At 41.7% G+C, this 20,273-nt stretch overlaps 2 protein-coding genes across 8 annotated transcripts in view; both read left to right on the top strand.

Moving 5' to 3' along the window:
- The first annotated feature begins 107 nt into the window (after positions 1-107).
- On the top strand, positions 108-10,889 carry seh1l (SEH1-like (S. cerevisiae)). Of its 3 annotated transcripts, XM_026184290.1 has the most exons (10): positions 109-350; positions 782-832; positions 955-1,101; positions 1,185-1,396; positions 2,030-2,128; positions 4,347-4,487; positions 4,654-4,808; positions 8,529-8,682; positions 10,001-10,123; positions 10,456-10,474. In XM_026184290.1, exons 1-9 carry the CDS (start codon positions 240-242, stop codon positions 10,080-10,082), a joined length of 1,152 nt encoding a protein of 383 aa, XP_026040075.1. In that variant the 5' UTR covers positions 109-239; the 3' UTR covers positions 10,083-10,123; positions 10,456-10,474. The 3 variants fall into 3 exon arrangements, with proteins under 3 accessions (XP_026040073.1, XP_026040075.1, XP_026040074.1); XM_026184288.1 differs by lacking the exon at positions 10,001-10,123 and having other exon boundaries at positions 108-350; positions 10,456-10,889; XM_026184289.1 differs by having other exon boundaries at positions 10,001-10,523.
- A 1,096-nt stretch (positions 10,890-11,985) lies between these two features.
- cep192 (centrosomal protein 192) overlaps positions 11,986-20,273 on the top strand; it is a 34,775-nt gene continuing 26,487 nt past the window's right edge. For 3 of the 5 annotated variants that reach the window (XM_026183992.1, XM_026183993.1, XM_026183989.1), the window contains exons 1-16: positions 12,004-12,220; positions 12,694-12,938; positions 13,270-13,380; positions 14,880-15,037; positions 15,446-15,507; positions 15,839-15,989; positions 16,120-16,235; positions 16,372-16,461; positions 16,701-16,853; positions 17,010-17,160; positions 17,340-17,560; positions 18,422-18,544; positions 19,232-19,387; positions 19,556-19,826; positions 19,926-20,075; positions 20,183-20,247. In XM_026183992.1, coding sequence (XP_026039777.1) covers positions 12,766-12,938; positions 13,270-13,380; positions 14,880-15,037; positions 15,446-15,507; positions 15,839-15,989; positions 16,120-16,235; positions 16,372-16,461; positions 16,701-16,853; positions 17,010-17,160; positions 17,340-17,560; positions 18,422-18,544; positions 19,232-19,387; positions 19,556-19,826; positions 19,926-20,075; positions 20,183-20,247 — 2,151 coding nt within the window. In that variant the 5' untranslated portion in view covers positions 12,004-12,220; positions 12,694-12,765. Of the gene's footprint in view, positions 12,221-12,693; positions 12,939-13,269; positions 13,381-14,879; positions 15,038-15,445; positions 15,508-15,838; positions 15,990-16,119; positions 16,236-16,371; positions 16,462-16,700; positions 16,854-17,009; positions 17,161-17,339; positions 17,561-18,421; positions 18,545-19,231; positions 19,388-19,555; positions 19,827-19,925; positions 20,076-20,182; positions 20,248-20,273 lie in introns of all 5 variants that reach the window. The other 2 variants (XM_026183990.1, XM_026183991.1) reach the window with 2 other exon arrangements.

Genomic DNA, 20,273 nt, shown 5'->3' with positions numbered 1-20,273 from the left:
TCAAAGTAACTCTGGCTGTAGCACTTTTTCACCGAATAACTTTCGTTATATTTTATCTTCTTATAAAGAACCCCAAAGTCGCATTGAGCTGCTTAAAATTTGTGTGCATGCGCCGCCGTGTGGTCAATAGCTTGTACTACACACAATCACATTACCGCCAAATAAACAGCACAAGTAGACACATGACAGGCCTGCCAGCTAATCGTCCCAGCTAGAGCTGCCGGTACATAGTTGTCATCATGTTTGTTGCGCGTAGTATCGCGGCAGATCATAAAGATCTAATTCATGACGTATCGTATGATTTTCACGGCCGGAGGATGGCGACTTGCTCCAGCGACCAAAGTGTCAAGGTGAGCTGTACATCATAGTTTGCTAATGTTAGCATTAGCCGTTATAGCTAGCAGGATAGCCTTGCCCACATTACCGACACTCTCACCTTACATACTGAAATTACTGACTCGTTTTCCTGCAGTCGTTAACAGACGATGAGGTTGTTTGAGAAATCTTCCGCTGGTTCTTACACTCGAGGGAAATTATCTCAGTTTAATATGCTAGTCTGTTAGCTCTGGTGCTTGTAGCACACGAGCTAGGCTGGCCACAGATAAGCTCTATAGCATAGTAGTGTAGTTAAGCACTGCAGTTTTCCGACAGAGCTATCGATGTAGTGTTTATTATGTGACGACATAATAAAGGACGTACATACAAATGTCAGTGCAAAACCGGTGATAATTGTGCACAGACACGTGAGGAGTATTCAAGGTTGTGATTTTATTCCACTCAGGTCTGGGACAAAAGTGAGAACGGAGAGTGGCACTGCACAGCCAGCTGGAAGGTAAACCACCATAATTTCCTTTTCTTTTTTATTTATTACTTTATGTTTGTGTTTTTGAGTATGAACACAGCATGAAATTCAAAGTATCGATGGAGTTAATAGATGAATGCTGTTATGTGCAGACACACAGTGGATCAGTGTGGCGAGTGACCTGGGCGCATCCAGAGTTTGGACAGGTTCTAGCTTCTTGCTCCTTTGACAGAACAGCTGCTGTTTGGGAGGAGATCGTAGGAGAGTCCAATGACAAGCAGAGAGGACTGAGCCACTGGGTTAGTACACTTGCATTACATTTCCCATTTAACATAACTGTTTGTTAGATTTCACCTGAGTGTTTCATGTTGGGCTTTTTTAGATTAAGAGAACCACGCTAGTGGACAGTAGAACGTCAGTGACCGATGTGAAGTTTGCTCCTAAACACATGGGTCTTATGCTGACCACCTGCTCTGCGGATGGGGTGGTGAGGATCTACGAGGCTCCCGATGTGATGAACCTGAGTCAGTGGTCCCTGCAGCATGAGATCTCCTGCAAGCTCAGCTGCAGCTGCATCTCGTGGAACCCCTCCAGGTTAGACTGCCGGTTTACTTTGTGTAAGGAACCAAGATGAGATTCAAATGTAGAGAGCAGCTGTAGTGCTTTTATATTATTTGCTTGCATATGTTAGAACAGCGGTACCCTCGGACCAGTACCAGTCCGTGAGTCGTTTGGTAACGGGCCGTGAGAGTTGAGGCTCAGGTGTTAAATGTATGGTTTTCAGGGTTTTTATCGGTTTTCAGCGTTATTTTGTTATCATTTTTATCGTTAACTCGGTTTTCCTGGGTCTTTTCGAGTGTGTTATGAATAAATCTTCTTTTTTTCGGTACCGGTACTAGTTTTATTTTGTTGTATTTATCTGCGACACCTTAAAGGCCGGTCCGTGAAAATAATGTTGGGCATAAACCGGTCTGTCGTGCAAAAAAGGTTGGGGACCGCTGTGTTAGAACACATTTTCAGTTATTGTGCTTATGAAATAACACAATTACTACCGCTAATTCTTTCAATAAAACAGCTTACAGCTAAACTTAATGTGACTTATAGACATGCAGGTATGACAACATCATGAATAATGCTATGCAAGTATCACTTGACTTTTTCATGTGTATGTAACACCATGCTGATAACAGTCTGCTGGTGTAACCACGCGTTGTTTCCTACAAACAGCTCACGTGCCCATCCTCCCATGTTTGCTGTGGGGAGTGACGACAGCAACGTAACATACGGTGGGAAGGTTCAGATCTACGAGTACAACGAAAACACACGGTGGGTATTCATTATGAGGTTTCAAGAAGAAAATAAAAGACCGATCTGAATGTTTGAAAATGTTTTGGAAAAATTCTGTAAAGATGAGATGAAAAATACTCAAAGGATAAATTCAAATGGTTTATTATTTAGATAAGTTGAACAAAAAGTTAAGCAAGCAAGTAAATGAAGAAACAAGGTAGAGGAGAGAAAACCCCAACAATCCCCTCTGAGCAAGCACTTGGCGACAGTGGGGAGGAAAAACTGCCTTTAAATGGGCAGAAACCTCCGGCAGAACCAGGCTCAGGAGGGGACAGTCAACTGCCGGGACTGGTTGGGGGGTTAACAGAGGTGGAGCAAGACGAGGCTACATCAGGTGAGGAAGCAGTAGCGTCTCTCCTCCGGAACAAGTGGAACCATTTTTTCTTTTTTTTCAGGCACTTTTCCACGAGCGCTTTTTTTCTCCAGGATGAGATTTCTCAACTCATCAATTGTTTCTGTGTTTTGCTTTTCAAGTCTCTCACATCTTTGTTCCACCTCTTCTAATGTTGCTTGTTGTTCTTCAAGCTTGTCTTGGAGTTGTTTGGATGTTGCCTCCTGTATCAGCTTGTCCTTGTGCATGTCTGCATTTCTCTGTTGCACTTCTTTGTGCTTGTCTTCTAACTGCTCGTTTCTTTTCTGGATTTCTTGGAGCGTGAGCTGCAGGTCTTCATGTATTTTGTCTTGTTGTTCTTTTTGTGCCTGCATTTGAGTGTTTTCACGCTTCAAGTTATTATATTCCACCAAAATCACCTTAACGAGCTCTGAGTTGTTTCTCGCATTTTGCTCGATCCTTTGCTGCATCTGTGAGCAGCGTTTCTCCAGTTTGTCCTTTTCTTCTTCCACTTTAGTTGCTTTATCCTCCAGCTGATTACAAAACTCTTGCAGTTTTAGATTTTTAGACTCAAAGTCTTGGACGATACGCTTTCCTTCTTTCAGTCTTTCTTGCTGTTGCTCTTTCTGTTGTAGAAGGTCTTTATTTTGGCGCAGTGTTTCATCCAGGCTTTCTTTCAGCATTCGGTATTTTTCCTGCATGCTCTTCAGTTTGTGCTGCATGTCTCTTTGCTTTTTGTCATGCTCTTCCTTCTGTTGGAGGAATTCTTTCTTTTCTTCCACAGCTTCATGGAGCTGTCTTTGGAGGAGCTGATTGCTTCGGTCCATGTATTGGAGATCCCATTGTATCTTATCAGTCATCGTTTTCTTGTCTTGGAGCTGGTTGGTCATTTCTTTTAGTTCTGCACTCTTTTGCCTGTTTTCTTTAATGAGGTGCACAATCTGCTCTCGGGTTTGAGCAAACTTGATTCCCCAGCCCTCATTAATATTTTTTATGTCCGGCTGGCGCTGTTGTCTGTCTTCCAGCTCTTTACTTTGGGCTTCATTCATCTACACTTGTTCTCCAGTTGAAGTTTCTCTTCTTCAATTTGTTGCATTTTTTTCTGGAGAAGGTAGTTTTCATTCCTACTCTCCTCTAACGCCCTTTGGAAGGATGACACGCCATTTGGGGAAATTGGCCGGCCACGCCAGGAAGGAGGGGCGGCGTAATCTTTTTGAATTGGTTGTTCTTTTTCTTGGAAACATGTTGGAGTTTCAATACGATGATTTTGAAAAGCTTTCCAAATGTTTCTGTGGTGAACGTTTGTAGGCTGCAAACACAGATGCTGCTGAAATGAACTAAAACTTGCTGTTTCTCACCCCCTACTTAAGGAAAAAGGGGTGCTTAACTAGTTAAAAAGAACAAAAAAACAAACAAACATTTGGTGCAGTTTTCTTGTTTTCTGGGTTGTTGTTTATTTACAGTGGAGATGAAGATCTCGAACAAGATGATTTGTTCACATTTGCACATCTTAATTTTTAAGAGGAATGTGTTTTTTGAGTTTGTGCACTATATGCATGTAAGGCAACCGTTTCCTTTTTCACTATTTTTGTGTGCTGCATTTTTCTCTTTTAACAAAAGGGGGACAAAAGACATTTAAGTCGACCTAAGATGATTTGTTTACATTTTTGCAAGGTCTTACTGAGGTGATGCAAAGTGAAACATGCTTTCTTCTATTTTGGTAATGTGCTGGAAAAGCTTGAAAATTGACCTTGAATTTGACCCTGAAAAATGTGTATGAACCCTGTTATTAGTGATGCACTAACCATTGAATTATGAAGACATACCAAAATAAATGACAGATTTTAATATTTATCTGTTTAAAAGGAAATATGCCAAAGCAGAGACACTCATGACGGTCACTGATGCGGTTCATGACATCGCGTTTGCTCCAAACCTGGGAAGATCTTTCCACGTGCTCGCCATTGCAACAAAAGATGTTCGAATATTTAAGCTAGTTCCGATGAGGTGAGTGTTTGCACTCTGTCTTATAGAAGGCCACAATGCACAGAAACTGGTGGAGTCATACAAATACTGCACTGAAGCCCTGCATGCAGTTCCTGAGCAGATGTTCTCTTTTTAAGATAATGCAAAATAAATATTCAATTTCCTGTTTCTTGTGTGCTCCTGACAGGAAGGAGAGCACGTCCACAGGACCCACCAAATTTGAGGTGCAGATTGTGGCTCAGTTTGACAACCATAACTCCCAGGTGTGGCGTGTGAGCTGGAATATCACCAGCACCCTGCTGGCCTCCTCTGGGGATGATGGCTGTGTGCGCCTCTGGAAAGGTGAGGGGGCTCTTAACAACTGCTTGTTTGTCTTCCTTTTACTTCAGTGACAACTTTAATAAAAGCTGTTTAATGTGGCTGTTCAGTGAATAGTACTTTTCACTGGGCATTGAATGACTTTTGTTCACTCATAGTTGGCATTGGTCATTTCCAGAATAAAGGATTTGTTGGTTCAACTGTGTAAAGAAAGCTGACGTTTTTGCACAGGTTCTCATCAAACCACAACAACTTTTTTTATTCTCTACTGTCCGAGGTGCAAATACCTACTTGTGAATACATGTTGTAATCAGGTTAACCACTGTGTCTGTTTTCAGAGTATTGATTCCAGTAATCAAGCAGACTGATACTGGCAACCATTATGTCCTCCAGTTAGGAAACCTTTGCCCTCCTACCAAGCTTCAGGCTTTGTAGCTGTGTAGCAGCAGTTGCTGCTATTAATACTAGGAATATTGATTTAGTCATAGGTTAAATTGTGCAGTTATTCAAGTCATTCCACACCAGATCATTTGGAAGTGGTCCATAAGTTTATATGAAGTTGCTTCTTGTTTGAAAAATATTGGATAGATGGGATGCTGTAGTGTCTGTAACTTTGGGCGTTACCTGGATGTTTGATCTACCTTGATCCATAGTTGGGTCTTATTCAGGTGTGTCTATATACTGGTAAATGGACTGATACTTGTATAGCATCTTTCTACTTGGTTTATAATTCAAAGTGCTTCACCAAAACACACATTCATACAGTGCTTCTATCTTTTTTTCCAACATCTGCATACACACTCACACTCCCGAGTATTCAGCCTGGTGGAGTCAGGGAACGATTATTTTATTTTTTATTTGGTTTTAAAAACCAATTTTAAAAGATCTTAACAGTTTGTTTGCGCTGTAGCAGACTTTGTTTCTATACTCATAACCAAGCATCCTGACCGAGCTTACCTCTTTGTTTGTGTGATGCAGTTTGTATCAGCAGCAGGAAAAACCATAGCTTCTCTTTTCCAGGTTAAAAAATTTCATTTTATTTTGTTATGAAATGCATGTCTTAAAAGTTGGGCTAAATAGCAGTGTCAATTTTTACAAACTCCGTGCATATAGTACATCTGTTGATACGCAAGTATAGTCACAGAGTTAGCAGTCTGTCAGCATTAAAGAATTTACCTCTGCTTTGTTCTCCACATCCTGCTCTCCTTTTCTGAGAAATATGTTTTTGAAGCTGTTAAGTGCTACCTCCGAGTCCATGTCTGTTAAATGGTGTTTGTTGCTGAGCCAGCATTACACACTGGTTTTGTGATAGTTTTTACACTGACACAGATATGGGAGGGCTTCAAAAATCTGAAAGGAATGAGAGAAAGGCGTTCAGAAGCGGAGACAGGGACTGCTACAGAGAGGCCCAGTACAGGTTCACTAAAGAAGTGGACATTGCTAAACATCAGCACTCTGAGAAGATGCAGCAGCAGATCTCAGAGAATGACTCGGCCTCTGTGTGGAAAGGTTTTAGGAATATCACAAACTACAAGCCTAAAACCCCCCACTCCACTGATGACTTGCTCTTAGCCAACACCCTTAACGACTTTTACTGCCGTTTTGACGAGCCATCAGGCAGCCTTCACACCTCCAACGGCCCCAACAATAGAGGCACTTTGGACACTCATTCCCCCACCTCTCCCCCCTCCATAGAGCCATCACCACCTTCAAACTGTTCACCTACAACACCCCCCTCCTCACCCCACACAAAAGAGGATTTCACACCACCTCCTCCCACCACAACTCTTCATATTCATGAAGCAGATGTGAGGAAGCAGTTTAAGAACCTGAATGCTCGGAAAGCTCCCGGCCCAGACGGTGTGTCTCCTGCCACCCTCAGACACTGTGCAAACGAGCTGGCCCCAGTGTTTTCTGGCATCTTCAACTCCTCACTGCAGGCATGTCATGTGCCTGCCTGCTTCAAGTCCTCCACCATAATCCCTGTCCCCAAGAAACCTAGGATCACTGGACTAAATGACTACAGACCCGTGGCTCTGACATCTGTGGTCATGAAGTCTTTTGAGCGCCTAGTTCTCTCCCATCTCAGGACCCTCACGGCCCCCCTCCTGGACCCCCTGGAGTTTGCATATAGAGCCAACAGGTCTGTAGACGACGCCATCAACATGGCCCTACACTTCATCCTGCAGCATCTGGACTCCCCAGGAACCTACGCCAGGATCCTGTTTGTGGACTTCAGCTCTGCCTTCAACACCATCCTTCCAGACCATCTCCGAGACAAGCTTTCCCAGATGAATGTGCCTGACCCCATCTGCCGGTGGATCACTGACTTCCTGACGGACAGGAAGCAGCATGTGAGGCTGGGGAAGAATGTCTCGGACTCCCAGACCATCAGCACCGGCTCCCCTCAGGGCTGTGTTCTTTCTCCTCTGCTCTTCTCCCTGTACACCAACTGCTGCACCTCCACCCACCAGTCTGTCAAGCTAATCAAGTTCGCAGATGACATTGGGCTCATCTCGGACGGGGATGAGTCTGCCTACAGGAGGGAGGTTGAACGTCTGGTGTCCTGGTGCAGCCACAACAACCTGGTGCTGAATGCCCAGAAGACAGTGGAGATTATTGTGGACTTCAGGAAGCACACAGCCCCACTCCCCCCCATCATCCTGACTGACACCCCCATCACCTCTGTGGACTCATTCCGCTTCCTGGGTACCACCATCACCCAGGACCTGAAGTGGGAGCCCACCATCATCTCCGTCATCAAGAAAGCCCAGCAGAGGATGTACTTCCTGAGGCAGCTGAAGAAATTCAACCTGCCAACACGGACGATGATGCAATTCTACACTGCAATCATCGAGTCCATCCTCACCTCCTCCATCACCGTGTGGTACGCTGGAGCCACTATCAGGGACAAACAGAGACTGCAGCGTGTTGTGCGCTCTGCTGAGAAGGTGATTGGCTGCAGACTCCCATCTTTGCAGGACCTGTACACCTCCAGGACATTGCGGCGTGCAGCTCGGATCTCAGCTGACCCTTCTCACCCTGGACACAGTCTGTTTGACCTGCTCCCCTCAGGCAGGAGGCTCCGGTCCATTCGCACCAGAACCTCTCGCCATAAGAACAGTTTCTTCCCCTCTGCTGTTGGACACATGAACAATAACCATATGACTGTTCCCACCACTAACACATGACCCTACGCTGTGTCACTGCATCATTCTATGTTTGGCACTGATCACCACCTGCACTCATGTATATATCTTTCAACGTAGCACTCTTAATTCTTATTCTCATGTATATATCTCATGTATAGCTCATGCACATATCTTTCTACGTAGCACTTTTAATTCTTATCCCTACTTTTATTTTTTCATGTCTATTTAAGTGCTATTTATGACACTATGTTTGCACTGAAGCACCGCAGCAATTTCCTAATGTTGTAAACCTGCTCAACATTTGGCAATAAACCCCTTTCTGATTCTGATTCTGATTCTCAAAGTGCTAAAGCTGATAAATCCCTTCACAATAAATGGTTGTGCAGTAACTGTGTTCATAGCAACAAGTAGATTATCAAATGATTTGTGTGCTTCAGCAAAATGCACTGGTCTGGAGGAACACCAGATATTCAAGTGGAGAAAAGAGCCCCACTTGAATATCCTATGACGGTGAAAAGTTCAGCTGTCAGATTGTCCCCCTTCTCCTTTGTGTACGAAATAAATGCCGACTTTTCCTTCTGTCTCTGTGCAGCTAACTACATGGACAACTGGAAGTGCACCGGCATCCTGAAGGGAGATGGAAGCCCACTTACAGGTTCATCCGGTCAGCCCTCAGCCATGAGTACTGTGCTGGGTTCCTCTGTTCAGTCTTCCCAGAATGCGCTGAACGGGATGTCTGCAGGAAGGTAGGTGGCGTGGCGCGTCTGACGCCACTCACCCAGCCCTGCCCAAGCCAGTCAGAACTGACAACTTTGGTTTTTTTTAACGCCTCACCCTGACTGGGAGTACAGCTGCTTACTGACAAGCGTGTTGGACTCGCACTGATCCCGTGCTGCACTCATGCAAAGAGCTTGGCTTCTGGTTTTCACCACACAGGTTATCTACATTGTACCTGTGGAGCCGGATGTGTTGTGGTGGTGACTTCCTCTCAATTTATACTGATGCATGTAATAAGAATGGTTCCACTTTGCACCGTGAGTGCAAGGACTAACTGTTTTCTTAATATATTAAAAGAAAATAAATGTGTTTATATGAGTTTGATACGTGGCTGTTCTTTCAATTTCTAGAGCTATTTTGGGATACAGAACAGAAACATTGTGCTATTAGGTTGTATTCTGTAAATGAATTTGATCAGCTTCAGTCAAAAGTCTCAACATTTGACATCATGATTAAACTGAAGTGGAGCAGGAATTTTGTGATCATTAGGTTCTGAGCCGATAGCAAATGTCAGTCTTTTGACTGTTTTTGTTATTTATTCCTCCCATTAGTTCTGCCTGGACTTTTTAACCAACACAAAATGAATATCAGCTGCTGATGTTGATAAGTACCATCTTATATTAACAGACATGCTGATATCACCTGATACAGGCATTTGGCCAATATATGAATGCATCCTGAATATTTTCTCCTTATTTTTCTCTTTTGGATTTGAATGTATCCTTGAACAAGTAGTGCCAAACTCTTTGCTGAGCAGAAAGGACAGCTTGAATGAGCCGTATTAACAGAGTGTAAACACACACACAGAACGAGTGTGAATACAGCCACTGCGAGCCTTGAATGGAGTGATAACACATTCCTCTTTTTATACAAATGAAATGTATCCACACCTGTTATTACTTCCTATTGAAACCATATTTGGTCTGCTGGCTCAGCAGCTGTTCTTGTTTTTAGCCTTCATTGTTCCCCCCTCATTCGCACATGAAGCACCAGGAAAATTTGAACGATAAATAAATTGTGTCTAAGCTCAGAGTGTGGCTGTATTTATGTTCAACTCCACCATAACCTCAGACCTAACAAAAATTTGTACGTACGTGTTTTTGACTCAACTTGTGATTCCCCTCTAACCCGAGTAACACAATATCTGTGTATTGTAAGCCAGTTAACTCAGTTCAGTTGAATTTAGGCGTTTGCAGAGCGGCGTGTGGAATTTTTCATGTATCAGAAACAAGTGTGAAGTGAGCTTTGTTTGAAGTAATGTGCTGTTGTACTGCTTATTGCATGCAGGATTGGCAAGAGAGCTCCCTTTGCTCCTCCCCTGCGGCAGCTGACCTCTCCAAAGATATACCAGCCACCCGCATATTACTAATGTGTCTTGTGCATCAGCTCCCACTTGCCCATATTTAAAATGTAAGACTCTGTAACACATTTCACAAATGGATACTTGGGTATTACTGATTGAAACTTTAATTTTTTGCAACAAATCTGGCATGAACCTTGCAAAACATTGATTCCTTTCTTTTTGTGCTTAAACCTTTTTTTTTCTTTCTTTTTTTTAAAATGTCACTGTCTTCCCTCTTACCTTTTTAGTGTCTGGACCAAACATGCATCCTTCTCCTTTTAATTTCTCTTTTTTTGCTTCCTTTTATTTGTTCACCCTCTGTGTATTCCCTTTGTTGTCTTTTCTTTCCGTCCACGTATTTGCCGTCTTTGTCTCCTCCTCCTTCTTTTTCTTACTTCAGGTATTTCTTTCCTCCTCTGGACCCCCCTAGAGCGGGTATTGTGTATGGTCACCTGCTGCCTCCTTCTTCCCTAATAGAGCACTGTGATACTGAGCCCATTCAGCCTCAGCAGCAGCCTCTTCCCCACAGGCTGTCCTCCAGGGCACTGCTGCCCTTACCAGAAGCTGAAGGGCAATAATTTTTTTTTTCTCTTCCCCTGTGTGTTTTAGTTAAATAAGACAGGGTATCATTTTTGAAATAGTTTTGGATGAAAAAGAAAATTTCCTTTCATTTCTAATAAAGATTTTTTTTCACTTTTCTAAAGGTTTATGTTTTTTTTCCCTCTGCATATTATTAAAGAAAACCTTTGGAAGATCTAATGCGTTGGTACAGAGAGTCATTTAAATAATGTATATAGTATTGTGTGAATAATAAACTCAGCATTTTTAAACTAAGCTGATTTTTTGTTGTTGTTGGGAGGGGGGCGTGCAATCATCGGGTATTGTTGGCTGGTAAATCGGAAAACTTCTGTCAGTTGTGTCTGAAAGGGGGACATGTTTGTCTTTCTGCTTATGGAAGTCTATAATTAGAATGGGTGGAAGTAAGACTCAGAAATAAATGATATAAAGGGGGTGTTATTTTTGACTGCTTCTCCTTTACAATCAAAGAAGAAGAAAGGCATAGTCATTCCACATGATTGACTGGAAATAATATGATGGTCATCTTGGGCCAGGAAGTTTTAAAAAAATCTTTTTAAAAGCTCTTGAATCTATGTTTGTCCTAGCCATTTATAAAACTTGGTGATACCTGGTAGCTCTTGGACACTGATGTGTTTCTTTAGGGCCTAACCATTAGTTGCATATTGCGTTATATAACCTTTTCCTTTTTAGTGTGAACAGCTGTCTTTTGGCTGTGCTATACATTTCCTTGGCGTTATTTGTGAAGGATCACATGTCAGCAAGGGGCTATTCTCCTGCCAATATCGCTCCAAAATTAGGCAAAACTGACAATATATGCCATTAGTATTTTCACAGAGGGTTAACATTGACAGGGAGGACAACATTTCATATCGTGGCACTCCTAATAAACGGAACGCATGGGATGTGGGATGACAACTCTTTCAGCAGTCAGCTGTTTGCGACCCTCGGTACTCTTGCAGCTGTTTGGCAGGACATACGATACAAGAAAATCCTCACTTGGCCATTAACGACTTGTGTGACACGCTTTGCTTAATAACTGGGCGCTAATTCATAATAAATATAACAACCTATCAACTATTGCAGATAATTTAGTGGTATACGTATTATTAGATAAGTTATGGCTGGAGTTCAAAAGAGCACATTCCGTCTTTCATTCATCTGAGGACAAGCGCTTTACTGATAAATGAATAAGCACTTTTCTTAACCGCCCCAAGCATACAGTCATTGGCCCCAAGCATACAGTCATTGGCCCCAAGCTGCCAAATCCATTGGAATGACATAGATAGTAACCAATCATCATTGGCAATTTCCTCCCTCATAGGTTTTCTGTCCAATCCGCGTCGTCTAAAATTGATTAAGTCCCGCCTTTGTGATATGACGCTCACGCGGGCTTCCTGTGGCTTCTGGGCGCTGTTTGGTCCTACGAACTATTGTACGGTTTGTTTGATATGTCAGATTTTAAGTAATAATGATGAGTCTAAGTTATTTCGAAGTTACATTTGGCATTTGAACCGTTTATAAGGACAAAGTTCGAGTTGGAGAAAAACTATTTATCCCTGGGCCCGCTTACTTCTGGAGTGTTGAATGTGAGTTGAAGTCCGACAAACGTTTATAATTGAATTCCCTTGCTGGAGTATAACAGTCTAAGAAGAAATAATTAGCGAGCAGGTGAAGCTTGTTCACTTATATGTGCTGTCTGCAAAATGTCTTCTTACACACTCTAACTTAAAGAACCAAAAACAATGGGGTAGCTTAAATCTGCAACGTGCTGGCGAGTTCCACAGACCCTTTTGTTTTTAGCAAGTAGCCTGTTAGCTTAGAAGTTAGCCCACCTAGTGTAGTTGGCTAGTTAAGTTCTCTTAATTTGTTTATTCAATAGACTTGAACCGTATACCTGCGAAACAACATGTATGATGACGTTCCCCAAAGAAAATACTTAAGTCAATAGTTTTCACGATTGAAAGGTGGTATTAAGAAGCTGATGTTTGCTAAATAAGCACACGAGTGGGCACAAGATGTGTTTTACCTGGTCCTTTATTGCTACCGTTCATTTTTCTAGACATTACAGATGGTCATCACCTGAACGGAACCTAAGCCACATTTGGCACTCACCCTGCTCCCTTCAAAAGCAATGGCAGACAGTTTTTACAAACTGGAAGATGAAGCCTTCCCAAGTTTCCTCTGCAAGTCTCTGGACAGCGCCAGTGGCCGCCCCACACTGGGAAATGTGACATTGGGTTCAGGCCCAGGACTGCCGGTGGCTGCCTCTACTGTGGCTAAAATTAGACGCGAATCTGACAACAGGTGGGAGTATGCTGTTGGCTTTGGGCTGATGTGACTTGTTTTAGAAATGCTCTGAGGCTAAAAATAGATCTCAGGTTCTTTGTTTGCAATACAAGGATGGCAGTATTTCAAAAATGCCTGCTAAAAAACAAACAAACAACTGTGTATATTTGTTAATGAAAAAGGAAAAGCAGCTCTTTGTGGTCTCTGACATGTTTAACAAAGTTTATAGGTAATATATTAATTCTGGGTGAGCATATAGGTGCTAAATGTAATTAAGGGTGCTGATAATTATTTACAGTTGATTTTTGTGTTAACAAGCTGCTTTTTGCACTATTTGCTCATTTTATAGAGACGATCCCATTGAGGTTTCATACCTGGATAGCAGAGTGCTGCAGCATTCTGGTCTACAGTCATCTGAAGTAGAACAGCCCAAGTTTGCCCTCAGCTTCAAAGATGACATGTGAGTATAGAAATACATGTAATTCACGCTGCTCATTGTTGCCTGTAAAATCTCTGGTTAAAAAACAAACAAACAAAAAACTGTAGTGTGTAATACTGCAGCCAACTTCCAATTGTTGGATCAATAGTCAGGATAGATGTTTTGTAGTTTGAAGGATGAGAAACCAAATACTGAAATGTAGTAACTCTAATCTTTAGTGTCGATTTTACTTGAGGTGTGTACCGTTGTCATCTCTGTGAAAATAAATGCCCTTTTTAAAAAAAAAAAAATGTTTCAAATGCAGTGAAGTGGATACACAGCGGTTGTTGTTAGTATGAATTTAATGTTTTACACACACACACACACACACACACACACACACACACACACACACACACACACAGTATAAACCTGACTAATAGATAAGTAATTACTTTAACTCTCCTTTGGTGTGTTTTACTAATGTGTTCTGAATAGGGCTGCCACAAACGATTATTTTGATAGTCGACTAGTCACCGATTATTTTTGCGATTAGTCGACTAATCAGATCATCATCCATTGGACATACAGCGTACAGCTTATTGCACCAGCAGCATCTGGTCTTACATAACTATCATTAGCTTACAGCTTGAAGTGTTTGTGCTAACTAAAAATAAAGACAAGATGGTAGTTTATTAATTTTTAATGAAATTTGCAGATTGTTTCGGTGAAGTTTAATAAACTCCTTGCTTTCTAAAATATAACAGGACACCGGAGTATATTCTCCAGCGTCTCACACTTCTGACAATCAGCTGTCTGCTTGACAGTTTTAGCTGTGCAAAAACTATAACTTTAATCTCAGCCAAACCGATTTACTCAGGAACAAATAAAATACTAAAGAAAGCCAAACAATAACATTTTTAAGTTATCTAAGTGACTTATATATATGTTTAACCTGACTAGCGAAAGACGGCGGTGGGTTTGAAAACGATTTGCCGGGAGTCCGGTGTTCTCACGGCTCTAGTTAGCCTTGCCCCCGCCTAGCTAACGAGCTAGTGGGTAACAGACGTCTCCGAAAACGTCGGAGCGCTTTTGAAAATATGTGGTGTCTTGATAAACTGAGCAGATATTTGAGGTTTACACAGCTACATTCAAGCCTGAAAATATGTTAAACATTCTTTTTGTGCCCCAGAAAGAATAATAAGGGTAAAGTTAAAACTAACTAGCTGCCGCCATTGTTGACAACTGCGCTGGGCTGCGCTATGAATTCTGGGACACAGCTTCTTCTTCTTCGGGGTTTAACGGCAGCTGGCATCCTTGTACATGCAGTGCTGCCATCTTCTGTTTCAGTCCGTTATTACACTCTTAAATCCTACTACCGGTACTCATTCCTGCGTCCTTTGTGATCTTACAAAGCTTCAAACGATGCGTCGACTATTAAATTAGTCGTCGACGATTTTAATAGTCGACATAATCGTGACTAGTCGACTAATCGTGGCAGCCCTAGTTCTGAATTATTTACATCCCTGTCATTGTTACAGGGATAATGCAGATGACTTCATTGCAGCCCATCGTCTTTCAGACAAGCTTTTGAAGATTAATCTGGATGAGAGTGCATCCAGAAATCAAGGCTCCATGCTGGGCCTTGGTACTACACAGGCAGGCTCAGTATGTGGCCATCCCACAGAACTTGGAACAGGTAAATTCTTGTGCCCCTGGCTCTATTGACTTTTTCAGGTACACGTTAAGTAATATTTCTGGCTTCATCAGTCTATTCAAGTGACTCCGTTCTCCATTCAGACTTAGCACACAATTTAAAAGTGAGCTATGTACTACTTGAATGTGTACTATGGTTCTTTCTGTTGCTGTTGTGGTAATGCAAAGAACCATGGTACACGTGAGTTACGGCCCTTAAATGTAGTTAATAACTTGAGTGTTGCTTGTTCTTATAAATCAACCGCTTCATACTGATCTGTTATGTAAGAGTGTTTGCCTAAAGTTGTTTTGTTTTTTGTTTGCTTGAGGCTTTTGGGGGGCAATGTGTACATGCTCATTTGATCCACCTGTACGAAAGTGTTACTGATGAACTTTGTGTCTCTTCTAACAGATCTGTCAACAGGGCTTCTGACATTTGCTCATTTTGGACATAAAGATGTCACAGACAAAAAGGTACCACCTTTCCATACATGCTGATCAGTTTCCTGTTGATTTATATCTGTATGATGTGTCATGAGACTGCTGTCCAAAGATTTGGACTATTTCTTTCCCTACTCATTTTCTGTGTTCTATATTTTCTGTCGTGATGTGCAAAAATACAGAGTTTGAGTCACTGTTTAAAAGCCACCATTTCACTTCTTCTAAACTTTTGAATGTCTTGATATCTAGCTCTTTCTACAATGCAGTATTTTTGTTACAAGTTTTTTTTAAATCAAGCTCACCTTTTTTATTTGCTAACAAAATTTCTGTAAAGTTGCTTTCATTGCATTCCTCTGTTGTTCAGTCCATACAGGTTCAGGCCTTACCATCTAGAGTTGAAAACAACCAGGTACTGAGGGAAGGAGTGGGCAGTGACCATTTTAGTGACAGCAACTCAAGCTTCCTGGCCAATGAGAAGCTCATGTCTGTGGATAGTATGAATAGCGACCTAACAGGTAAGTCAGACCTTTAAGTCCTTAGAGTCACGCTTTGTACATCGTTCCTATTTCAGTTGGATGAATTTAACACCGAGCAGGTGTGATATTTGTGATTCAGTCACACACATACTTGGTGTTTGGTCACCAGATGATGACATTGATGTAAACAACCTGCCTGATGATGAGCTGGAGCTGTACTTCAATAAGCTGGTCCCTCCTGCTATGCAGAGAGGCAGAGTGGAGGGCCAGGAGATTCCTGCAACTGTAAGGCTCTTTCCGCTCTACTTTGCTGACTTTGCTGACTTTACTGACTTATACATTTTACTAGCACCACTTTTAAAAGAATGCAAGCTAAAATCTTTGTTTCAGAGTTCTCGCTAACACAGTATATCTTTCATAGGGAGTGCCAGGTGCTGCTGATGTCCTGTCCAACCCAAGTTCTACAGAGCCTGAACAGTACAGAGATCAATTCCTTGATCAGTCTGATCAGGTGAGCATGTTGATACATTGCTTTGTGACTGTGTACTGATTTCAGCTCAGGCAGAGAATGGTAACTTGTGTTTGAAACTACAGGTCAGTTTAGACAGCTGACCCCAAAAATAAGGGTTTAGCAAGAACCTCGTTTGCTTGACTTTTGGTTTGCTTGTACTTTTCTTAATCATATTTGGGCCAGATATTAAAAGCTGTATGTTTTACTTTCTCTCAATTTAAAAAAAAAAAAAAAATCAGGAGGATTTCCAGATGCCCGATGTGCGCCTGGCTGCCACAGGTATGGACTCCTGTCCAGCCAGTGATGAGGACACAGAGGATGAGCTGGAATCTGCAAGAAGGAGCAGTGATGCTGCCAGGACTCGGCTGCTGCCAAGCACATCCAGACAGCTGGTCAGAAATACAAAAAGAAATATTATCGGATATTTTTACATTTACATGTTTTGGCCACCAGTAGATCCACTGTTTTATTTTCAATCAAAGTGAACTGCATTCTCAATATTGTTTACTTTACTTATTGCATGTGTTTTTCTCTGTGTGAATCGACAGGTTGGACAAAGCAACCGTCCCACTTTCAGGCCAGGTCTAGAAGGAGGCAGTTCTGAGGATGAGGCTTCCAGTGGTCGGGGTGGTGCATCCTCATCTGGGATTGGACACAGGCGATCCGCTGAAGGTCAAGTCATCAACCCTCCTGTCACAGGTATAACACCCATCTTTAATGTTTGCTGTGTGTGTCTGTAGTAGTAGTAGTGACAAAACTGTCATACCACAATCCCGTCATATCGTTAAACCAGCAGTAGATTATGTGAAAATGAGAAACAAATTTCCCGAGCGTCTTGTATAACCCACAGTTTTTTGTTTGGTGCTGTGTAACATCAGGAGATGGAGGAGGTGGGGATGGGAGCAGTGGCAGTGAAGAAAGTGGAAACGATGGAGGAGTGTCGACCATGCCTCTTCCAGCAGCAACTAATGTCCAGACCACCTACGATGCCCTGCGTGGGTTGGGGATTGTGGGTAGCAGTGCTGTTGGTGAAGATGAGGACGATAATCTGAACGGTCTTCCAGTACATGGAAGAATCAGCCTTCCCAGACATACAAAGGTACGAATGGGCTCTGTACTCGGTAGTTGGTGGCAAATAATTATTTCTATGTCATGGTTAACATGACTGTGGTTTTAAGACATGAAATGTTTAAGCCCTTAAAAATTTCTGTCATTCCTAAATGTTTGTGTTTTCTTTTTTTTAGTTGTCCTTGAAGTAAAAGTGAAAGTTAACACTTAAAACATATCTTGATTGCTTGATTTCAAATTCATATAGTGTTAAGAATGATTCCCTTATACAGATCTTTATGAACCTGGCTTTCTGAAAACAACAGGTTAATTGAATTAAGCTTGTGATAGTTATTACTCCTTAGCTATAAAAGGTTGATGGGGTATTAGTGTCACCCCATCAGGGTGACCTCAAGATCAGAGGTCAAGTTTTCTGAAACTCTTGTGAATAAGATGACTCGATAACGAGGCTATGTTGGACTTTCAAATTGATACCATAGGTGTGTCTACTAGAAATCTCACTGAATCCCACTGACCTTGACCTCAAGGTTAGAGGTCAAGTTTTCTGAAAGGCACCTAGGATTTTCAAATTGATACCATAGGTGCATCTATTAGGAAGCATTGGGGTAGTAGTGGTAAACACCAATATTTTTCTTTTTGTTGTAGAAGTTGTGAAATCTATTTATCAATGCCAAATGTAAGTCTTACCTTTTTGATTGACCATAAAAGCCTTTGCAAAAGCTATGACCAAAAAAAAAAAAACCACATTCATTTGTTCATGAAGTTTACAATTAAGTGTTTCACCGTTTGGACCCCTGATAGATGGAAAATATAACTCGGCCTTGACTGTGTGTGTTTGTTTTTTGTCTTTTTGTTTTAATTTTAAGTAAAAATGTTACTTTTTTATTTTCAGATGGGTGACCGTGTGGGTCCTGTTGGAACAGGAGAGACCAGCTCCTCTCTGGGGATCTCTGGGGCATCTCAGAGGCTTTCTCATGTCAGCTGGAGCAAGGCCCTGGACAGACAGGAGGCACTGGTAAGTACAAGTGCTATATGTAACTGCAGTTGACCAGCTCGTGGTCATTTCAGTCATGCATGGCTATACTTATTATATATTGTGCATACTATGCTGTTACCACTGTAATAGTGTTTTGCACATTTTATCTTATTGTTGAACTGAATTGTTGGTGCTTTCTCCTTGAGTACTTGACACTATATGTCAAGTACTGACAAAGCAAGGATGTTATTTATTAAAATGTACTTGTTTGGTAATTGGAGTAACAGTATTAATATTGCAATATCATGGGACCAGTTTGTATTTGGCTTCTATTTTAGGAAAAAGTAACAAAAGTAGAACATAAGGAAACCTAACAGTAAATTTTAGGTGATTTAATAATCAAAAGATGGGTAACTCCAACAACTGAAATAACAATATTCAACAGAGCTTTCATTCAGTGTTTGGTTTGAGCTCATGCTCAGGATGCTCGGGTATTCAAAAAGTTATGTGTCATCTGATTCTCAAGAACATTAAATTGCTGTTATGAATCCTGTATTTTTACTTCACTTATGACATTTAAATATTGTTTTTTCCGTACACATAACAGATAGTGCTTCACACTAAATGGAATGATTTGGTAATCAATCAAAACGTTGGAGGTACCAGTAGTTGTAATGAGCTTTAAAGGCTATATTTGCTCATGTTTTTTGTAATTCTGAATGTCAGGATGCCATGGAGAGCACAGACTCTGGGCCTGCAGTTGACAGACTGTTGGACTCTGTCTACCTGAGGAGTGGAGCTGCACTGAGAAGACCTCAAGATTCAACAAACCTTACTGTGTCTCACCTTCAAGGAACCCAAGGGAGCTTCCACCTCTCCCAGGTAAATGGAGGTTAGGGGGTGAAAATCTCTTGTAGACCTGAGTGCCTGTTTAAAGCCAACTGTGCTAGTCCTATTTTTGAGCATTTATATATTTATAACCCTGCAACTTTAACACATTTTGAAATAAAATTACATACAATACATTTTTTTTCAATACCTATGCCTCAGGTGCTGGTTCCAGATTGTGATGACAAGAATGACGATGATGATGGAATAGATGAGCTTGATGGTGCCAGGCCCTCCTTGGGCTTAAGAGGAGGACCCTGTGGTGATGTTACTGCTGCTGAAGTTTCAGACAGTACCAGCGAGGATGACAACAATCCCCTCTCCACATCCCTGGAAGCTAAGTATTTCTCCCAGAGCTTCCACCGGGAGCAGGATGATTCAGATGATGGCTGGAACCATTGCCCAGACAACCTAGAGCAGGAATTTCAACGAGGTAGGTGGTTGTTATTCTTGAATAAATACCGAGGCTCAATTATGATGTAAAAAATCTGAGACTGATGTAACATGTTAACAACACTGCTGCTCCCCTCAGGTGCCAGTGCCACTCATAATGTAGTGTATCAGAATGAAGAGGGGCAGTGGGTGACAGACCTGGCATATTACTCGTCCTTTGAAAAAGAGATTGCCGGAAAGGCCTCAGAGAGTGCTGCCCAGTTTGAGACAGAGGATTTTGTTCCTGCAAGTATGGTCCACAACTCTATTATAATATTAGATTTATATACTACACTGTTTCATTTGTATGTAATATACATTGATTGAGTTTTTGGATTATGTTTCCTTTTCTTGCAGGTGACGCTATGGACAAGATAGTGAAGGATCAAGAAGAATTTGAAAAGGAGCACCAGTTCATGCAGGTACATATCACTGCCTCACCAGAGTT

This window comes from Astatotilapia calliptera, chromosome 11, assembly GCF_900246225.1.
Source record: "Astatotilapia calliptera chromosome 11, fAstCal1.2, whole genome shotgun sequence".
In the NCBI taxonomy this organism is placed as follows: domain Eukaryota; kingdom Metazoa; phylum Chordata; class Actinopteri; order Cichliformes; family Cichlidae; genus Astatotilapia; species Astatotilapia calliptera.
The sequence above is the reverse complement of the archived record's forward strand: the minus strand, read 5'-3'. Positions and strand labels throughout refer to the sequence as shown.

Coding starts and splice junctions, on each gene's coding strand:
- seh1l (XM_026184288.1), top strand. CDS start 240: ATGTTTGTTGCGCGTAGTATCGCGGCAGATCATAAAGATCTAATTCAT. Junction 1,102..1,184: donor AGAGAGGACTGAGCCACTGG/GTTAGTACACTT, acceptor GGGCTTTTTTAG/ATTAAGAGAACCACGCTAGT. Junction 4,488..4,653: donor TTTAAGCTAGTTCCGATGAG/GTGAGTGTTTGC, acceptor TGCTCCTGACAG/GAAGGAGAGCACGTCCACAG.